The following is a 19,616-nucleotide window of genomic DNA, read 5'->3' on the forward strand; positions in this document are numbered from 1 at the left end:
TTTTATAACCCTTTAGAATGGCTCATTTTTTTCCTCCGATTTCCATTGTATTGTTTATATACTGAGCTTGTTTTTTAATTGATTTTTCTGGTTTTTGTATCCTTGTTGGTAAAAAGGTTTAAAGAGGTGCAACGTATATACAGGAGATATAACGTAGTATAAATATGTGCGGGGCCGATATAAAGAGCTCTTCTCCAGTGACCTGTACAGTAATGTACTAAGAGCAAGAGGTCACCCTCTGAGACGGGAAGAGCGAAGATTTCATACGCAACACAGCAAGGGATTCTTTACAGTGAGGGCAATAAAGGTATAGAATCCACTGCCAAGAGAGAAGGTTCTATTAAATATGACTGATGCCTTCAAAAAGGGTCTTTTTTTTTTTTTTTAAGAGCTGAACATACAGGGCTATAAAAGAACAAACATTAATATTTTAGAGCTTCCTGGTCCAAGGAAAAATCTGATTGGCTTTTGGAGTCGAGAAGGAATTTTTCCCCAAAAGATTAGGTCAAAATTTGAAAAATAGCTTAATTTCTTAGGTTTTTTTTCTTTACCCTACCTGAAGGACAGGTAGACGGTTTGGACTTGATGGGTTTAGGCCTTTCTGTTTTTAACAGCCTGTCCTGATGGGGTGGACAGAATAAGCAGGGGAGATCTGTCTTCTGATACCTCTTTCCCCCATAACGTCATAGAACACATGAACATGGAGCATAGGAATACGATTTCACGTTCTGGCAACCCCACTTATTTCTATAACGTTCTTACCTACTAAAATATTTTGTTGCCCTCCTATTAAAAAGCTGGACAGACTGAATTGGATATTTTATTTGGCAAAAGAACATTCATATAATAATGACACAATTCTAATAATAATAATAATGATGAACGGTACATATATTATATTCTAGATTGAGTGTCCTACAGCAAATAGTGTTGACTGAATAGTAAAATATAAAGGTTATGCGTGAAAATGGTGATTCATTAAGAAGTGATACGTTTCTCGCCTGATTTATAGTACGTTGGATTTCTCCAGCTCCCTGTCTATTAGGGAATCTTTGTGTCACATTGGAGCTAATTGTTGTAAGATAAATCATGTCTGGTTATGTACCCTGCTGTCATGCGCCCCCTTCTCTCATTCTCACCCTTCTGAAGGTGTCAGAGGTTATATTAGACCTGGATTGATGCCCTCTCTAGGGGAGGACTGAAGTGGCTCATTTGGTACCAAAATCAGGGCTCCTGTAAATAATGCTTATTATACATCCACATCTGAATTACTCAAGCGGCGTATGTATTTAGGTGTTTAAGCCTTTGCGGATAGACATGTTCAGTTTTGACCAGTAATATTCCTTGCTTTTAAGCGAAGGATCATCATGGAATAGGTTAACAGTTCGATTGTCGACTTTCAGCTCCAGGGGTTTCTCTTGATTGTCCTCGGCGCTAAGAATCCCGTCACTCCTAAAGCAGAAGACCGCAATCACAATTTTTACATAAGATGACATCATTTACGTACATTAGAAAGAAGAGAATGGAAAGTGCGTACCTGTGTATCTCATTAGCCAACGATGTGTCTGCCAAGTCTTCTTTTACATCCTTTGGCTCTTTTAATCTACTGATTTAAATATCATGGGGTGAAATAACCAAATACCACAAAATATGTTGTACTATCATATATACCAAAGCTGGATTCTCCATAAGACTAGACTTCTTCCTTTCTACGTGTACCTGTATCCAGAAGGGGAGTCAGGCTTGCATCTCACCTAACTCTCCCTCTTTAGAAGGGACAATCTCTCTGTCTCTCTTTCCTCCCCTTGGAGCACAGAATGTTTTCTGGGTATATAGAACGTACCTGAGAACTCTCCGGCTTTTGCCCAAATACTCCGGGTGAAGCGCCATTTCTCCGAGGCATGGCGATCAATCTCTGGGTCCAGGGAGCAGCATTTAGGCTCCACCCTATTCCCCTTAGACCCCATGGCTAGCCTCACCCATCTATGTGACTATGCTTGGCCACCTATATGACTAGCCCCTCTCCATGTTTTGGTAACCCTGCCCATCTTGAAGCCACTCCCCCAAATAAGTAGGGCTCCGGGTAACCAGAACCTGGAACACTAAACTTGTTTATATAAAATACATTTCATTCTAAATACCTTACTCGGCTACATAAGGAATTTTGGAAAATCCCGACCCCTATCGGAGCTTCTAACCACGCCCACTACACAAGTGTCCATTGTAAATGTTGGGGGGGGTGAGGACTTGGATCATCCGCGGTCACACTTGGCTTAGACCCCCCACAGCCTTGTTCAGCTCTACCCATCCCCGCGCTTCTCTACCTGGGCTCCAGCCGCTCCTTAACCTTCGCGATGGATCGTACGTAAGGCGCGATCTGTTTGGCAATCGTGGTTAAGTAGCTGTTCTCCTGTTTCAGTTGCTGAAGGTCGTGGAGCTGAGCTGTCATGAAAAAAAAAACTCATCTGTGGTTAATTCAGAAACGACCGATAATTATTTGAAGTTGAATAATAGCGGTTACAATTTATAACAATTAAACAATATATTGGGAATTCATTGTATCTAGAAGCCCTTGGCACAAGCATCGGAGAAGAGAAGGGTGTTGGGGACCTGTCTGTAACTCCGATGTGATCGTAAGACAAGAAGATCTCGTTATTTCTGTGTTAGTAACGTTTCCGCTTTTATTTTCGCTGTGAAATCTATTCTTCTAATCATAAAGTTCTAATTACTAATCTCGATAATTATTCATTACGGTAGGTCATGTAAGAAGAGAATGCTTGCCTTTTTTACCCGCAGCGTGTCCTTATTAAGGCAATGCCATATTTTAATTAATTCCTATGTGTCGTTACCGTACTGATCACATGATCCCGTTACGGAAAATGAATAAGGCGGAGAGCATCCCTGCATCATGCATTTTTAATATGTGCCCCTGGTTGATCCGGGCACTCTAATTAATCCCAACGTGTACAGCAGCTATAATATCATATTATATCATATTACCTTCATAGATCTCCTGTTCATTGGCAACCCTCTGATAGGTCTCCTCCCAGATCTGAAACGATGCGAAAGGGCATGGACAGAATTATTCAGAAGACGATAAATATTAAAATTAATTTAATATTCACATACTACGAGCATTTTTGGGGGCAGTACAATGGAACGGGCGTAAAGAGGTTAACCTACAGTGGGACGTTATGGAACGAGGTCTCAATTAGTAAATGATAAAAAGGGACTGTTCCACCCTATACTCTCAGCAGATCTGTGTCAGACCAATGTCATGGCTGTGGACTCACCTCTTCGAATGCGTTCCTCGTCGTTTCTACAGAAGAATATTCAGAGGCTATCTGCACATCAACCTGGAGGGATTTCTGTATGATCTCGCTCATCGTGTTCGTCTTGATGAGGGAATGATGCTTGGTCAGGTCCCTATGAAGTTCTTGGACCCGGTCCTTCAAGCTCTGGATCTCGATCTGTAAGGACTGTCAATGGGGAATGTGTGTGAATGAATCTGGGCGTTCCCGGCATTATACCAAACAGCAGTATTCTTAAATTCTGAATGATCTCTGAAATATGTTTTCATGAAAAAGTTCAGCTTTAGGCAAATACTTAATTTGTACTAGACATACCTTATACATTTCTTCGTAGGTGCAGCAATGCCTGGTAAACGGGCTGTCTTCCCCTTCCGCTAGCAGGACTTTTGTGCTGATATATCGATGCATGGTGGGCTTCCGAACAATCGATCCGGTGAAGGACATCTTGTCGCAAGAGGCAGGACATCCTGGCATTATTAATGTCTTGGAGGACTGGCCACCTGAAATTCTAAACATATATATATATATATTGGACTTTTAACTCTTCTACACCTGATAACAAAAAAAGTAAGACGGAACTGTTGTATGATGTATTAGTAATATTATTATTATTATTATTATATTAGTATGATTATAATAATATAAATAATCTAATGTAATATATTAATATAATGATAATAATATAATAAAATATAATTATTATATAATATTAACATATTATTATTATTATTATGTATTAGTAATTACAGTTTGACACTATACTACTCAGCATTAAAGAAGGTGTAGTGGGTATTCTTCTTCAATATATATATATATGTGTACGTTAGAAAACATGAATGTTACAGGATTTTACAGCAGATGAAAATAGAAATCCCACGGACTTACAGGCTTACGCTGGCATATCCTGGGCCACCGCAGCTCCCGCTGACACTGGTGGCCCTGCGCAGGTTCAACATCAGCAGCGGCTCCAGGCAGCGTGCAAATTCTGCTCCATAGTCTGTATTGATCTAAAATCCACACATTTGAAGATTTGTACGACCCTCTCCTGTTTCTCTCCCGCTCCAAACGTTAAGCCGCTGAAGTGTTCACTTAGTAGATCGCACACTATTCTCGGGTTCCTCCTGAATTATTTGGATATATATGTATTTGACTTTTTTCTATATATTTAATATACATATATATATATATATATATATATATATATATATAAAAAAATATATTTAATGTATATATATATATATAAAATATATATATATTTTTTTTTAATTTTTTCTTTCTTGAAAATATCTTTAGTCCTTTTTTTCGCCAAAAAATAACGGTTTTTAACAGACCCTTAAAGTTATTTTTTTCCCCTGAAAACCAAGGGTGTGAAATGATACCTTGCTGCTTTGTGACGGTCTCAGACGGTGAGGAAGTTTCACAATTTTCTTCAGTCGCTCCATTAGTTGCTGGAAAAAAACAACATTTTCGCCAACTTAGACTTGCAAAAGGGAAGACCCATTCAATGCCATTAGTAATCAGACATATCCGCAAAGCAAGATATAAGCTCGTGTGACACCTAAGTGTGTAATACGTAATTATTTTTCCATGGTTCTTTTTAGAATGTTTAGAGAGGGAGTGATAAATACATCTATAATAATGTAGTTATATACGAGTACGTTCTAACTTGAGATTTTACAGTATTTGTGAGTCTTTGAAACAAGGTAATAGAAATAAACCCAAAAAGTAGGAGCTCTGTCAAGTTCCTTGACACCAACATACTTACATAACCCAAGTCGAGGAACTCTGCTTTATTGGCAGAACTTAAGAACGCTGAACATGTAACAAGGTGGACCTGTTTAAAAAAAGAAAAAAAAACATGATATATCGGGAAATATAATAATTATCTACCAGAAAGTTAGTTTTCCCAGAAAGTTCATTTTTCACCTGCAAGGTGGGTAAAACAGACGCTAAGTGTGACAGCTGGTCCTTGAAAGCCTTCTCCTTCTCTTCATGTTGACTTCAAATCCAAATTAAAAGGAAGAAACACATTGAGAACACGAGATTTAGGGTCACATTTTATTAGATAATATTATGTTTATTTATTGACGGTTCAGGTCTTTACCTCTGCGCGGCTTTCAGGAGGATTTTCTTTCGTTCTGCCAGCTTTTCCTGTAGATATTACCGGTAATAAATATCAATGAAAAGACTGGATAATCAGAGAGCCAACAGCATCACCCAACAGCAGATCTGAAGTTTTATTCTCTCCAGAATCTGTGGAGCAGTTCCGGGGCAATGTTCCGTATTTTAATAAGTAACCATGGAAACTGATGGAATTTCCCCCAAATTGTTTATTATTTTTTTTTTAAAAGACGCAAAGTTCTAATAATCTAGTTTTCAATGTCTTTATAGAGTGTAAGCTCCCCAGCGCAGGGGGCATTGACAGTAATATTATTGTAAATGTAAAATTGTTTTGGCAAAATATTTTTTTACTGTCCCCTACTGCAACAACGCTACTGAATCTGCCGGCGCTATAGAAATAACTTTTTTCCCCTTTATTCAAAACATGGTTCCATGAATGATAAACCTGCACTGACCCCTGGTGGATGTATAACTTAAAGGCAAAAATAAAGCACTTTATGGCACATATACCCCCTACATTTCTGCCCTCATAACAAAATACCCTCCTTACACGATCTTTAGACTATCCTCCTGTCTCCAAAACCTCACTCGTGCTGCCGCATACATCCGGAACACACTTCCACCGTACCTCCAGCTTTTACCCTTAAGAAAAACCTCATAAGTCACTTCTTCAGAGAAGCATGCGATCATTTATATCGCTTATACAACACCCCTTCTCTAGTCTATACCCCATTACCGCTACATTGTAAGCTTGGCCTTACTCTGTCTGGGTATAAAATGATGCAAGAAATATATATATTTTTTCTCTATAACGGCAGGGATTCTTATAAATTTAGGGTGTGAAGTGACGGTGTACCTGCATACTGCTGAAAAGGGTGTTTATAGAGGTCTCTTCCTCTTCTGCGCTATTCCGGACCTCTTCGATCATAGCTTTGAGGAGGTAGATGGCTTCCCTGGTTGATGTCTGTAGTTCTTTCACTGCCTGCATTGAGTATTTATATAGAGGGGGAGAGAGATAGAGAAAAAAGAGGAAAGATAATGCAGTGGGACTTTACATTTACTCAATTTCATCTACCTATTTCATAGCTCATTAAAAAAAAAACATTTATTAAAATCATCTGATAAGAGGGTTTTTTTTGCTGTTATGGCAACAACCTATCAGTGCTGTTTCAGAGTGTCATGTGCTGCATGCAAGACTCAATTTGGACCCCAAGAGAGTGAAACAGATTTGTAAAAAAAAAAAAACACCTGAGCACAAGGAAAAGTCACGTTGAAGAGTGGAAGGCGACAATAGGGGGGGAAAAAAAGCTACGGTTGAAAGTCAACTCAAGCATGGAAGAGTGAAAAATTTGGGGATGAGGGAGAAAGGAGAAAAATAACTAATTAGAAGGAGGATCAATAAGGTGGATTTAATGATTAATGATAATGAAAATGATAGGTAAAGTGCGAATGGGGTAAAGAGGAGAGTAACAAGAACAAAATGATTAAGTGAATGAATGAGAGAGAAAAAGGGATTGAAGAGAATGAAAGAACATAAGAGGTGGCAGGATTAAGGTGAAAGAAAGGAGAACGCTGGATGGAGACAGAGAGAAGAAACAGGTTAAAGGAAATAGAAAGTGAAAATAGAGGAATAGAAGGAGAAATGGAAAGAGTTAACAGGGTAAAGAGAAAATGGATGGGGAGCAAGAAAGGTGGTGGGTCTTGTGAAAAGGCATAGAAAAGTTAATGTGGTCACTTTGGCCTGATTTGTAACGAAACAATACATTTGGAGAAGCTTCTCCTACACTGCTTGTATTTTGTACGATCAATAAGAAAAAGTGCAATTCATAAATAATAATAATAATAAAGAATAAAATAAACTCTACACCTAATATAATTCTACGATACATCCAACTATTTTTTGGGTGCGAGATCCCTTTTTGTGAGATGGAATGCACGGTATTCTTGCTTTTTCTGAACCTTTCGCAAGCATTTCTTATGTTGGCTTCATTCACGTGTTTAATAATTCAAGTCCTATATTCTTGTGGATGGTAAATTATGCTTTTAACCCACCATGACTGCATGATCCAGCTTCTCACATCCCTGCATATAAGCAGTTTCAATATCAATGCAGTGAGCGCGGCTCTCCCTATGAAATATGTATAAAGAAAGATAGATATAAGTCACTTTCGATATATATTCAGCTTCTAGAGGAATCAGAAGAATATATAAAAAGAGGAACGGAGTTGGTAAGTTTGTGAATTGAAAACAATGTATTTAACTTCAGAAAACCCTTATACGACCAACAGTGTTATATGGGTGCAAGCAATCCCAGGTATATATATATATATATATATATAATTACTTACACTTGCATGTCACGGAAACAGTTAATGCACAGCATGGATTTCTTCTCTGTTGAAAACATGATGTACGGCTCATCGTGCAGGGCTTGGAAGAAAACAAACAATAGAGATGATGTCATATGTTAAACCTTTTGGACCAAGTTGGCTAAAATGTAACACATGGTCAAATATGCCACGGTTCAAATGTTTGGGGTCACCTAGCTGGTTTTGTGGAAAGCAAGAACCTTTCAGGCTGCAACACAATCGCAAAAGGGCTTTCTAACCATCAATTTGCCCTTTAAACTTAAGTTTGGATCAGCGAACACAACGTGCCATTGGAACCCAGGAGTGATGGGAGTGATAAAGTGCCATTGGAACACAGGAGTGATGGGAGTGATAAAGGGCCATTGGAACACAGGAGTGATGGGAGTGATAAAGGGCCACTGGAACACAGGAGTGATGGGAGTGATAAAGGGCCATTGGAACGCAGGAGTGATGGGAGTGATAAAGGGCCATTGGAACGCAGGAGTGATGGGAGTGATAAAGGGCCATTGGAACACAGGAGTGATGGGAGTGATAAAGGGCCTCTGTACACCTATGAAGAGTACAATAGTCATTTCCAACATTAACCCCATCTGTGCTGAATTTCTGATCCATTTCATGTTATTTTAAAGGACAAAATATACTTTTCTTTCAAAAACAAAGACATTCGGAACATACTTACAGCATTTCTTATATATATCCTTAGCGCGTTTACTTAGTGAAACAATCTCATGGCGGGAGAACATTTTGGCTTTATGGGTTTCCTCTCTGCACTTGGTACACAGGGGCTGGTTGCAGGTGTTACAGTAATACATGACGTCGCCATCCTGAGAAAAACACGCAAACGAAAATCATTTTTCCCACATCTTTCAGAAAATGGCACTCGTTACATCACCTCTATGGTGAACAGTTAGGCAAACCGCGCAAAACCACCCAAAAAATGAAGGTCCCTGAGCTCTTATATAATATTCAGTATTTACATCTTTCTAAAACCTCTGTTATATAACTGGTTTTGAACAGCCTCCCGGCAGAGGTGGTAGATGTTAACACAGTAAAGAAATTTAAACATGCATGGAATAGGTATATGGCTCCTGAATCTAAGACGAGACCAACAACTGATTTAGGCTTCTCTTTCAGCAATCAGAGGTCCATAGGGCAAGAGCCGTGCGGTGAGTGGTTCTACTTATGGTTCCGAGTGAGTAGATGGCTCGTACTTCACCTGTTTCTTACACTCCAGGTCACAGTTGGCGCATTGAACCACCTCGTCATAGTCAGCAGAACTGTCCACCAAAAACTTAAGGAGTCGATCTACCGGAGGGAGGCCGTTATTCCCTTTCACAACTGACTGGTGTCTGTAGAAAAGAACAGAAACGAAACATTAAACACGCGTGGCGATTAGAATGAACATCAGACTAGACGGGGCCGACGGGGTCTGATCTGCCAGCAAATTCTATGTTTCTATCTAAATAAAGCAAAAATAGCCAGGAACAGAGCCGAGCCTCGGCGCATGCACGGCACCAGGGCTCTGGGAATAGCAGAGGCGCATCAGGTGGGAAGAGCAGTGTGAGGAGTGAAGTCTTCAGGTACCGGATGTCACTGATACATTCAGTGTATTGGAAAGCAATGACAAGCTGCTTGGGCACAAAGATGGCACTGGCAGGGTGTTTGGAGGCACAAATTTTACTGGCAAGCAGCCTGGAAGCAAATATGGCATTAGTAAGTTGTTTGGGGGCAAAGATGGCACTGACAAGTTGTTTGGGGCAAAGCTGGTGACATGTTACTTTGTGGCCCAAAGAGGTGGGGTGGTTGCCATAGAGAATGGTTACGATTAGAAGTGTTCTGTTTGTTAAGGGGAGAAGTTAGCAATATATCCACACCCACCTGGGGGCACCCAAAAAAATGATTGCACCCAGGCATCAGTGACCCTGGGCTCGGCCCTGGCCAGGAATGCCCTGTTTTCAGCGTTACATCTGATTGTTATGGAAGTTGCAGTAAAACATTACTGTGTCTACCGTGACCTATTGATACAGGGCTTGAGAAATATCCAGCCGTCGGCCAGGCTTAGATCATCAGACGGCCGCTGGCCTTAAAGCGCCAGTCCAGACCTGGATTGAACTATACGTGAATATTTAGGGGTCTTGCGATGTTTATCTTGATCCAGCAATCAAAAGATAAAAGAGAACAGCACTGTAGTTACTGTAACCTCTTGCAGCATAGCTCCTTCTGTATTGTTCTAGGATATTTTTAGCAAATCGTTGTTCCGCTCCATTCTAATAATAGCGATGAGCATTATCCCACCAGTCCACCCCAATCAGACTATTCCACCCAGTTCTCTTTTATCGGGACATTTTATGAGATCAGAAGCCAGCTATAGACATAGAAATAAATATTATTAGATAAAAGGAAAACATTTTAAGGATTCTCAGAAAAATAGAAACAATAAAGTTGTCTCCTTCAATTTCAGAACCAAGAAACGTATTGAACGTGAAAGAGGCTCCTTAAAGAAAGAGGATAAAATCTCTTTTATTTTAAAGGCATGGATTCATTGATTCATTAGGAGACGGCATAGACGTCACTCGTGTCTGAGTGATTGGGTTGTATTCAGAAGTATCAAGATGTTTAGGACTGAATTTAGTTATTAAAGGGACTGATGGCCAAGATCAAAGCCTAAAGAAGTCAAAGTAACTTTAAGAAATGCTGGTGGCTGGGAAGTTCTCTCCTCTCTACCCCGTTATGAGAAAATACATTGTTGTGAGGGGCATTTCTTGGCTGAGAGGCTTTTCTTGCAACAGCCGCCCCCTATACCTGGGAACTCTCCGGGTTGCAGGAGCGAGGTCTTGACACTCCCCATTCTGCCCTTTTTCCCTTTAAATGGGGATGTTTCCCACTGCCGTCAGCGGGAACGCCCCCAATGTCAACAGGACCTCCCACTGATGCCAGGGGGACCTCCCACCAATGTCACGGGACCGCCCCCTGACATCAGTGGACAGTCCTGGCCGCGTCCCGCAAGGGAAGGCTCCCACCACATCGCCAGTCCCACTCACAGATGATGTCAGCACCGCCCAATGATGTCATCAGGCTACCTAAAGAGAGAGGGCTCCGTGGAGGTGGAGCCTGGAAGTTCCCAAAATCTTATCAGTGATCTGAATTTAGTAGCGACTACTCATCACGGTCATCTATAAGATATATGAGGCCTATCTATATGTCACTATTTTAAAAAACAATATAACGCTATATATAATGCTATATACTATATCGAATATTACGCAACTGAACACTTTTGTAGCTAAATGCAGCATTAGAAACATCTTTCCTGGTACACTTGGATATCCGGACCCTTCCTAGTTCTCTAATCCTGCGAAATTCTCTCTCATTTGTATTTGAAAGAAAAGAACGACAGCTCTTTTAGGATCGCTAAAGCCAATCTAGAGAATACAATCAGTATTTTATTGGTACTTAATTAATTAATTAATATTAATGATCGTTTCCGCGCATTACAGCTGATATAAAGGCCTTATTTTGAAGCGAGTCACATGGTCAGGAGGTAATTATCACTATAATAATGTAAAAAATCCGCATTTCTCCAGCCAGTTTTTTTTAGGCATTTCTTCACTGTAACAGATGGTGAATTCGCCCTCGCCGCCAAGAGACCGTGTATGTCGGGGGGACCGGGGGCGCGCTGTCTTTGCTGTTGATTACTGTTTATAAACGTGGATTATTTGTTCTATAGATAAATCTGGAAAGACATTCTGTTTTTGAAGAAGAGATACACAAAATCGAGTTGGAAGAATAAAATGTGAAAAAAAGAGGAAAAATGGAAAAACAAAATAGTGATTTTACTCTATGACATCGCATCTTATTCATTGCTACTTACACTAGAAGTCTATTCCAGGTATCTACTACTTTTTTCTATAAAATAACATTTTCTAATATTCCTCCTTATGTTAGAAAAACGTCTCTCTTGGACTTTAATAATTTTGTGCACGGATATACTGCAGCTATATAGAGTATATATATATATATATATATATATATATATATATTATGAATAATATGACATTGTTTCTGATCTATTCATCAGGAAGAGTTAAGTCGGACCGGTACAGCGAATGGGCCAGCCGTCAATTTAACCATTCGTTGTGCTGGGCCAACACAACGACTTTCTTGTAAGGGAACCTTCCCATAATGACTATAATTAAATGTTTAGCGAATAAAGCCCATGCTACTTCTACTACTCCGTAACCGCTAATTCCTTTATCATGTTCCAGCTAATAGTAGATCCGCTTCCCCCACAGCTGCTCCGTGCCGTAGTGATTCTGATCAGCTACGGTTCAGGCATGATTGCTTGCCTGCTTGTCAAAAGGTAGGAAAGGTCTGATTGTCTTCAGTAAGATAAATCTGAACGTTATCTGTAGTTTGCGTACAGAGAGAACGTTAATAGCTTCGGCTTTTTTAAATATTCAGTTCTTGCAATCGCCAAGCGAGTTCTGTGCTTTTTATAATAATAGATAATAACAATAGCAAGATTATATATAATAACAACAATAATAATAATAATAATAATAACAACAATAAAATAAAAAAAATAATAATAATAAAAGGCGTAATATTAACAAGCAAAATTAGCATAAAAAGCCTTATATTCATACCCGGGAGCTCTCAGGGTCTGACCCTGAGTCTCAGTTTTTTTACCTCAGGGTGAAGGGGCAGATTCTGGGATCATCTATAAGACTCCCAGTTGGTGTTTTTGCTCCCAGTATGTTACAGTTGATATCCCTGCTTGAAGGCAGGTGACTCAATCGCGTGTATATTTAAATAATGACATGTCGAGGTTTCCATAGGGACGTCTGGTTAACAGATTTGGCGAGTCACGTGGCATGTTGCATCTTCACGATGGGCTATTAAAGGGTTAATATTTCACAGTCCCCGGGGTCAGCTCATTTAGTACGTTTCCCGCGCATGCTCACATTACATTACTTCTTCCTGATCAGCTTCTTATTCCTTAGATTTTTCCATGAAAACACGCATGCCTCCCAACTGTCACGCTTTGCGCAGGACAGTCCTGATTTTGCCACTCCATCCCTCTGTCGACAACCCCCCCCAAGCTCCGACATCTTCAAGTAATTTTCCCCTTGTTTAAAGTCAGGATAAGTAATGCAAAAGGCACACTGGCTCTGTGTCATGCCTCCCAACTGTCCCGCTTTACAGGGGACAGTCCTGATTTTGCCCCGATTTTGCTCGCGGGACTATGCAGAATCTTTGTAATGGGCTATTAATATTTCGACAGACTCGGGGTCGGCTCATTTAGAAAGTTTGCATGTTTATCGGTGTCTATCTACTACACGGGGGGGGGGTTACTTACCCACAAAGAGGGCAGGTAAGGCGCCCGTCTACCGCGCGCCCCCGGAGGCAGCTTGCGCAGAAGTTATGGTAGCAGTCGAGCAGGCAGGGGTGTTCATATTGCTCATGGCACAAAAAACAAGCCAGGGGGTGGCAGCTGATCTTATCCAAGTCGTGCAGGTTATCCAGGGGCGAGAAAATCTCTCCAGACATCTGAAGAGATAAAGAAGCCGTCCTATTAACAGTTAATTACTTTTAAACTGCAATCTAACCACTGGGATATATATATATATATATATACCGGTATATAGCATATCTGCGCCATTTAAACCCATCATATATAGAAGGTGCCTATACTGAGTACACATAACATCGAGGGGAATATCGCCTGAAATCGTGGCCTGTTTGTTAGCTCCTCGGACAAGGTTAGAGTTTAGATTTCAAGGGCAAAAGAATTTTCCCCGGGGCGCGCATCACAGACACGAGAACGGCTTACAGAATGTTCCAGGCCTGAAAGGGTTAATGCTCCGAAAGGTTTCTTTCTATAGTGCCAGCAGAGTCCGTAGCGCTGTTACAGTCAGTGGAATGATTTAGTTCACCCCTCACCCCCCCCCCTAGATCCTATACTTAGATTGTAAGCTCTCTGTCCAGCGCATGTAGACCCCCCCCCTGTCTTCTCCGGGTTCCGGACTCACCTTCACACCGCGTTCGTTCCACCCTCGGGACTCGCCCCGGCGGTCTCCAGCGGCCCCCCGTTCTATCTCTCCCAGCTCGCCCCTGTCTGAGGGAAATGGAATGAAAGCAATTTCTGATGCGGCTGAAGTGGCGCTTGTGCCGTGACGTAGGGACCGTAACGAGGGCAACAAGAAAATCATCTTCAACTAATTCTTCCCCTTGTTTAAACATAGAACGTGACGGCAGATAAGAACCATTCGGCCCGTCTAGTCTGCCCGTTTATTCCTGATGTAAGGGATTCGAACCCCTGTCAGTCCTTGGTCTGGACCCAGAGTGAAGATAGCTTTATGTTTATACCATGCTTGTTTAAATTCCCTTACTGTATTAGCCTCTACCGCTTCTGCTGGGTGGCTGTTCCACTTATCTACCACACTCTCAGTAAAGTCAAACTTCCTCGTGACCTCCCTTCCTAACGTTTCTCCTCTTTCTCAATAAACCTCTCTCCTGTACTTATATTGATACAGCCCCAGCCGATGTGGTAGCGCCATTACATCGGGGGGCAATGAAAATGGACAATAAAATGAACAGGGCCCTGTGAGCTGACAATCTATTGCAATCTACCTTATACACAGGCACAGACGCAATGTAAGGATGCTTTTACCCACTTTAGATGATTATGTGGCCTATGGATGGCTTCTTCATAGATAATTCATTTACAAAAAAGTTATTTAATTTATAAACTCATTTACTTAATAATACAGATTATTGGCTTTTTTATTGTGGTGATACATGCTAAACATACAAGGTTACTAGGAAAGCAAGATACCAATGTTGTAAATGAGGGACAGAAAGACTGACAATGCAAAGGCGGGGTTGTTGGGTGGTATGGGCTTCTGTGCCTAGTATCTGTCGGGATATAAATTGTTAAAAGCCTGGCCAGGAACAATTCCCCGAGCCGATTGCTGATTTATCGTACTTTTCGACGTGCTATTATTCTCCCCTTGGCCACCTGATTACTTAGCGCATGCGCAGGGGCCTCTTCTTCCTTTCTGCCATCTCGGGTCGTCATGGCTCCCGTGGTCAGTATGGAGCTCTTCGCTGTTTTGTATTAAAATGTTAATATTCGACGCCGGTTGACCTCTCCCTGCCTCTACACCGACTCTCTGCTTGGCAGGGGTCAGCCGAGGCGCCCTGGGAGCGGTTCTGTCGGCGGGGTATGGGTAAAATAGGCGGGCCGCAGTCAGAGCATGAGGAGCGGCGGCCTAGTAGCCTCCATTAGAGCGGCCTGGGGCTGGCTGCTAGGCCGGTCTGGGTGGGTATTAGGATTGATGGGGCGCGTTAGGTAGCAGGGTGGCTGCTGAAGCTTTATGTTATCCCACCAGTGAAGGGAAACTGTCCGCCTTGGCTGTCGGGGTGGATCTCGGCTCTCCCGCGCGTCCCGAGGCTTGGGCACGGCAGGCAGACGGCCCGAGCATCCGTTAGCGGGCCGGATCATCGTCTCCCCCGTCTCTCAGCCCATTATAAGGGGTTTTTTTCAGTCCAGCGCAGTAACTGTTGTCACGCGGAAGCCAGTTGAGGGTAGTGGGACTCTTCCCCCAGCAGCTGTCCTTCCGCCCGGCTGCGGCCATCTTTAACCGGAGCGGTGAAGGATCGTTCTGTCCCGGTGCTTTCATTAATGGATTTATACGGGGCGGCCTTATTCCACAACATCGATTCATCGCTTTACTTTATACAATGACGTTTTACTGTCATTTACATCGGATAATGCCGTGGCGGCCGACGACGAGGCGGCTGCCGCAACCCCGATAGATTCTACTTTAGAGTTACTTTGATTACAAGGGATAAAAAAAATGGCTAGTAAATGTTATGTATGGCAACTCAATTCTCTAGATTTGCCCAGCCCTTTCTTAATAGCTTTGGGTGATATTATTTCTTTTAAAAGGACACTTTGGCCCTCATACATTTTTAAACCTTTTTATTCTTTGCCATAATTGTTTGCACTGCCCTCCCTTTGTATTATTCCTCCTTACTGGTGTGAGTGGATATCTTATTTACCATCATGAGACTTTTGGGGGTCTAATATGCCCCCCACATGTCTAGAAAGTGCTCCTGATGATTTGAATGGGAGCGATTTCTTGCCAGTGATTGGCTGGGTCAGGCAGGGGGTGGGCTATTTCCCGTGTGAGATCAGATTATGTCATAGATCAGTAAACACACTGGATCCTCAGCGTCGCAGGAAGGTGTTTACATTAAAGCCCTATGAGCTTTATTATGCCTTGGCATGTGGGGCCGTATAGGAAATTATCTCCAAGCTCTGTACGTTACAAGGGGCCGATTATGTCCTCTCCTTCCATAACACCAGTGGATGAATATCGAAGGGGGTTGTTGGTAAAATAGTGTTCCTTTGGGGCTGTTTCTTCCTCACCCGCTCAGGCTCCTGTATAAAGGTGCCAAAATAGGCACATCACCCTGCACCTTCAGGATACGATTTGTCCCGGGAGGGGTATAAAAGTGACGTGGGGGGGGGGCAGGGTTGTGCAAAGATTGGGAAGTGGTCTTGCCACCCTAACCAATGAGATGGTTCTAGGGGTCAGTCTTGTAACACCCCATTGTGTTGGACTTGTATACCTGCCTCACGCATAACACCACTTGGCAAGCATGGGCCTTCCGCCTAAGGCCCTCAATACCACAATATTCATGTACCCTGTAGATACCCACATGGCTTCTGGTGTTCATTAGGATTTTTAAAATCTATGCTCATGCAAAGAGTAATATAAAAGTGGCATTCGTTGTAGGGGGTAGTTTTTAAAACAAAGAGCCTTTTATGTTTACATGGTGGATTTACAGTTGTGACATCACTCATTGCCCTGGCATTTGCCTTAATGTAGTTTCGTACGACTTCATGGTGTATTTACTGATCTATGACATAGCTGCTCTTAGACCACAAATAGTCGTGTTTGTGGCTTGTATTGGATTCTCGGGATAATATATAATGCATTTACTTTACAGGTGTGCAGAAATGTTAGAATTACTCATTGTGGAGGGGCTTTGGGGTATGATTTACCCCGGAGTACTTGCTGTGGCTGTAATTCCTCGCCTATCGAATTAAATCCTCGAATTCCAGCTGTCTTTGACATGCGTCAAGCCGTTTTACTCCCTCAAATGCTGTTGGTTTAAAGGAACTATTTTAGTGGACCAAATGATTAGTTTTTAGCTGTTAATAATTGTACGTTTTTTATTTTTTATTTATAGAAAAAGATCGCTACAAAGGGCAGCAAAAAAAAGAAGCAGCTCCTGAAGTTCACCCTGGACTGCACTCATCCCGTAGAAGATGGAATCATGGATGCTGCAAACTTTGTGAGTGTCTCCCTTACACCTTCATACGGCTTTTCTCAATAACATGCAGAACTTTAAATCACAGTTGCTTATTCTAATAGGACCGGAGTTGTTAAAATGAATGGGACTGTTTCCTCGTGGGCATACCTTCTATATTCCCTTATCCCTGTGCTTTGCTTAATGTAGCAGTCTTTCTGTGATTGTACAGCTTCAAGACCAAGGCAAAGAAATTTGGTTTTTATGATGGTTTCTTATCAGACGCCCGCTCTTGTAGTGTCTTGTAACCTGCGCTCCATCGGATCACGCTCACTTGCCTCAAACCATTTCTGATTACAGGAGCAGTTCCTGCATGATCGCATCAAAGTGAACGGGAAGGTTGGCAATCTGGGAGGTGGAGTTGTCACAATCGAAAGAAGCAAAAGTAAAATCACAGTGACTTCTGAGGTGCCATTTTCCAAGAGGTGAGTAGAATAGCAACTCTCTGGGAAAACAATTCAGTCGGTGTGATGCGACACCTGAACTGCCTGAATTCAGAGACTTTTCTGATGTAAAGTACAATACTAAACTTTATATTTAATATATATATATATATATATATATATATATATATATATATAGGCTATACTTATAAATGTAATATTCCGACACTTTAAATATTTTTTTGTAGATATTTAAAGTACCTAACCAAGAAATATCTCAAGAAGAATAACTTGCGTGACTGGCTGCGCGTGGTTGCAAACACCAAGGAAAGTTATGAGTTGAGATACTTCCAGATCAATCAAGACGAGGAAGAGGAGGAGGATGAAGATTAAACTCTGGAAGACTTTTGTATTACCTGAAATAAAATTGGAAACAAAGTTTTGTTTGGTTCAGTGTTTTAATTCATCTAGCAGTCTCTGAAATGAAGGTTACCCACAAAATTATAGCATTGAGATACTGCATCTCAAATGCTATATAGATGTAAGCGGCACTCTGGGCTTCATCGCTAATCGATATGAGATCTAATGACAGGAGTTCCCTGCCCGCTCTTTGGACTTACATTTTAGTTAACGGGACCGAATAGGGAGCGGGTGCATCTGATGTGTACAATAAAACGTAGGATGTAGTGTTCCATACACCAGGAGGCTTTAGACGTTTAAAGATGTGGCGCTGGAGTTTCTTCCCAAACCTACTTCCTAAGAAGTGTGTATGGGGAAATTTGGGGCAAACTATGGGAAAACTGAAATAAGGGAGCGCAGAGCTGCAAATAAAACAATCGACTAATAAATCAGTTTGCTGTGTAAAGGCTAGTGCTAGAAACACCACAGAATGCAGATTCTAAGGAAATGTTTATGGATGTTTACCATGTTTTGTAAACAATATGAAAATCTTTACTATGGCTTTAGCAGTGTGTGCAAGACATGCTGGTAGAGAGGAAGGTGTATGACTTCATACCAGTAACTGCTTTGGATTGTTTTCTAAACAAACTTGGCAAGTCAATTGTTGGTAGAACAATGAATTGTTACAAAGTGTCATCGTACCCCCAGGTGTCCAAGACTGGGAAGCTACGGCTAGAGGTGGCGTTTGAATTGAGACCACTTGCTTACCCTGCTGCTTTGTTCAACGCTGGGATATGATGAGGTCGTGTGGGAGCCGCACTTGCAGCAAAAGAGCAAACCTCAATGGCTTTAAGTTTAATGGGCCGGTCGGGGTCCGTCATGGCCGCTGTTCGCAAAGATGGGACAGTGCGAGAGAATCCGGATGATGGTATGTATGGGTAGTGTTCCTTTGGAGGAAGGGCTCATTTGGCCCTGGCAAGTGCTTCTTGTAGCAGATGCTAATTAAAGTTGGCCCTTATTGATGTATGGGGGACCCTGACAGCTTAAACTGCCCCGTCCTACAAACCGTCCTGCCGACACCTGTCTTAGTAAATGAACCACTTTGACTTTACTAATTATCTGATTTCTGATGCCCCGTTACACAACTGATAAAAATGCAGTTTCTCATCATATGTTTAATATTTTCATATGAAAAAAGTCTTGCTCTTCCCTTGGGCTTTAGGATCAGGGTGCAGTCTTATAGCAACCAGTGGAGTATTTATGTTCATTGGAGCATTCCATTGGTTGCTATGGCGATAAGACCACTTTATGAAAGACAGTTTACTGTCACCGCTATCCTCATTAAAGAAGAATTCATATTTAAGTACTCTGTACTGCAGCTGTACAGTACCGAAGCTGCAGCTGCCCTCCTCCTGCTTGCTCTGACGCTTCTTCCCACTGATTGGTTTCTTGAAGCCAAACGCTTCTCCTGAATGGAAAATCGCTGGGGTTGGGCAAAAGGGGCAAATCCATATAGGAAGATTCTGCGGAGATCCCCCCCCCCCCATGCAATCCAAGGGGGGCACAACAGACATTGAAAGGGACCTTTCAGGTATCGTATGCATTAAAGTCCACATGATATCTCGGTTGTCCCTTTAAATTGGGATCCA

At 41.7% G+C, this 19,616-nt stretch overlaps 3 protein-coding genes across 3 annotated transcripts in view; 2 read left to right on the plus strand and 1 right to left on the minus strand.

Annotated features, from left to right (window-relative positions):
* Positions 1-1,289: 1,289 nt before the first annotated feature.
* Positions 1,290-13,351, minus strand: LOC149286802 (RING finger protein 207-like). The gene is given in 17 exon segments (XM_089493636.1): positions 1,290-1,449; positions 1,538-1,603; positions 2,325-2,442; positions 3,001-3,052; positions 3,294-3,479; positions 3,627-3,778; positions 4,189-4,318; positions 4,691-4,759; positions 5,077-5,145; positions 5,238-5,310; positions 5,416-5,462; positions 6,289-6,414; positions 7,485-7,560; positions 7,781-7,862; positions 8,481-8,625; positions 9,018-9,150; positions 13,161-13,351. Coding segments are annotated over 17 exon segments (1,875 nt in total).
* Positions 13,352-14,877: 1,526 nt separating this feature from the next.
* LOC149286803 (large ribosomal subunit protein eL22) lies at positions 14,878-17,961 on the plus strand. The gene is made up of 4 exons (XM_089493756.1): positions 14,878-14,892; positions 17,066-17,170; positions 17,486-17,610; positions 17,817-17,961. Exons 1-4 carry the CDS (start codon positions 14,881-14,883, stop codon positions 17,959-17,961), a joined length of 387 nt encoding a protein of 128 aa, XP_089349882.1. The 5' UTR covers positions 14,878-14,880.
* Positions 17,962-18,846: 885 nt separating this feature from the next.
* LOC149286804 (ATP-dependent chromatin remodeler CHD5-like) overlaps positions 18,847-19,616 on the plus strand; it is a 61,554-nt gene continuing 60,784 nt past the window's right edge. Inside the window, exon 1 of the mRNA XM_089493637.1 lies at positions 18,847-18,895. Within this exon, the coding sequence (XP_089349763.1) occupies positions 18,847-18,895 (49 nt within the window). The remainder of the gene's footprint in view (positions 18,896-19,616) is intronic.

The sequence above is a fragment of the Sceloporus occidentalis genome, unplaced genomic scaffold (assembly GCF_023333645.1).
Source record: "Sceloporus occidentalis isolate IW3139 unplaced genomic scaffold, rSceOcc1.0.p SCAF_66, whole genome shotgun sequence".
In the NCBI taxonomy this organism is placed as follows: Eukaryota; Metazoa; Chordata; class Lepidosauria; order Squamata; family Phrynosomatidae; genus Sceloporus; species Sceloporus occidentalis.

Bases quoted from the DNA above. Each gene is read 5' to 3' on its own strand.
- LOC149286803 (XM_089493756.1), top strand. The intron at 17,171-17,485 runs GTGAGTGTCTCC...TTCTGATTACAG, and splicing joins TCATGGATGCTGCAAACTTT to GAGCAGTTCCTGCATGATCG. The intron at 17,611-17,816 runs GTGAGTAGAATA...ATTTTTTTGTAG, and splicing joins GAGGTGCCATTTTCCAAGAG to ATATTTAAAGTACCTAACCA.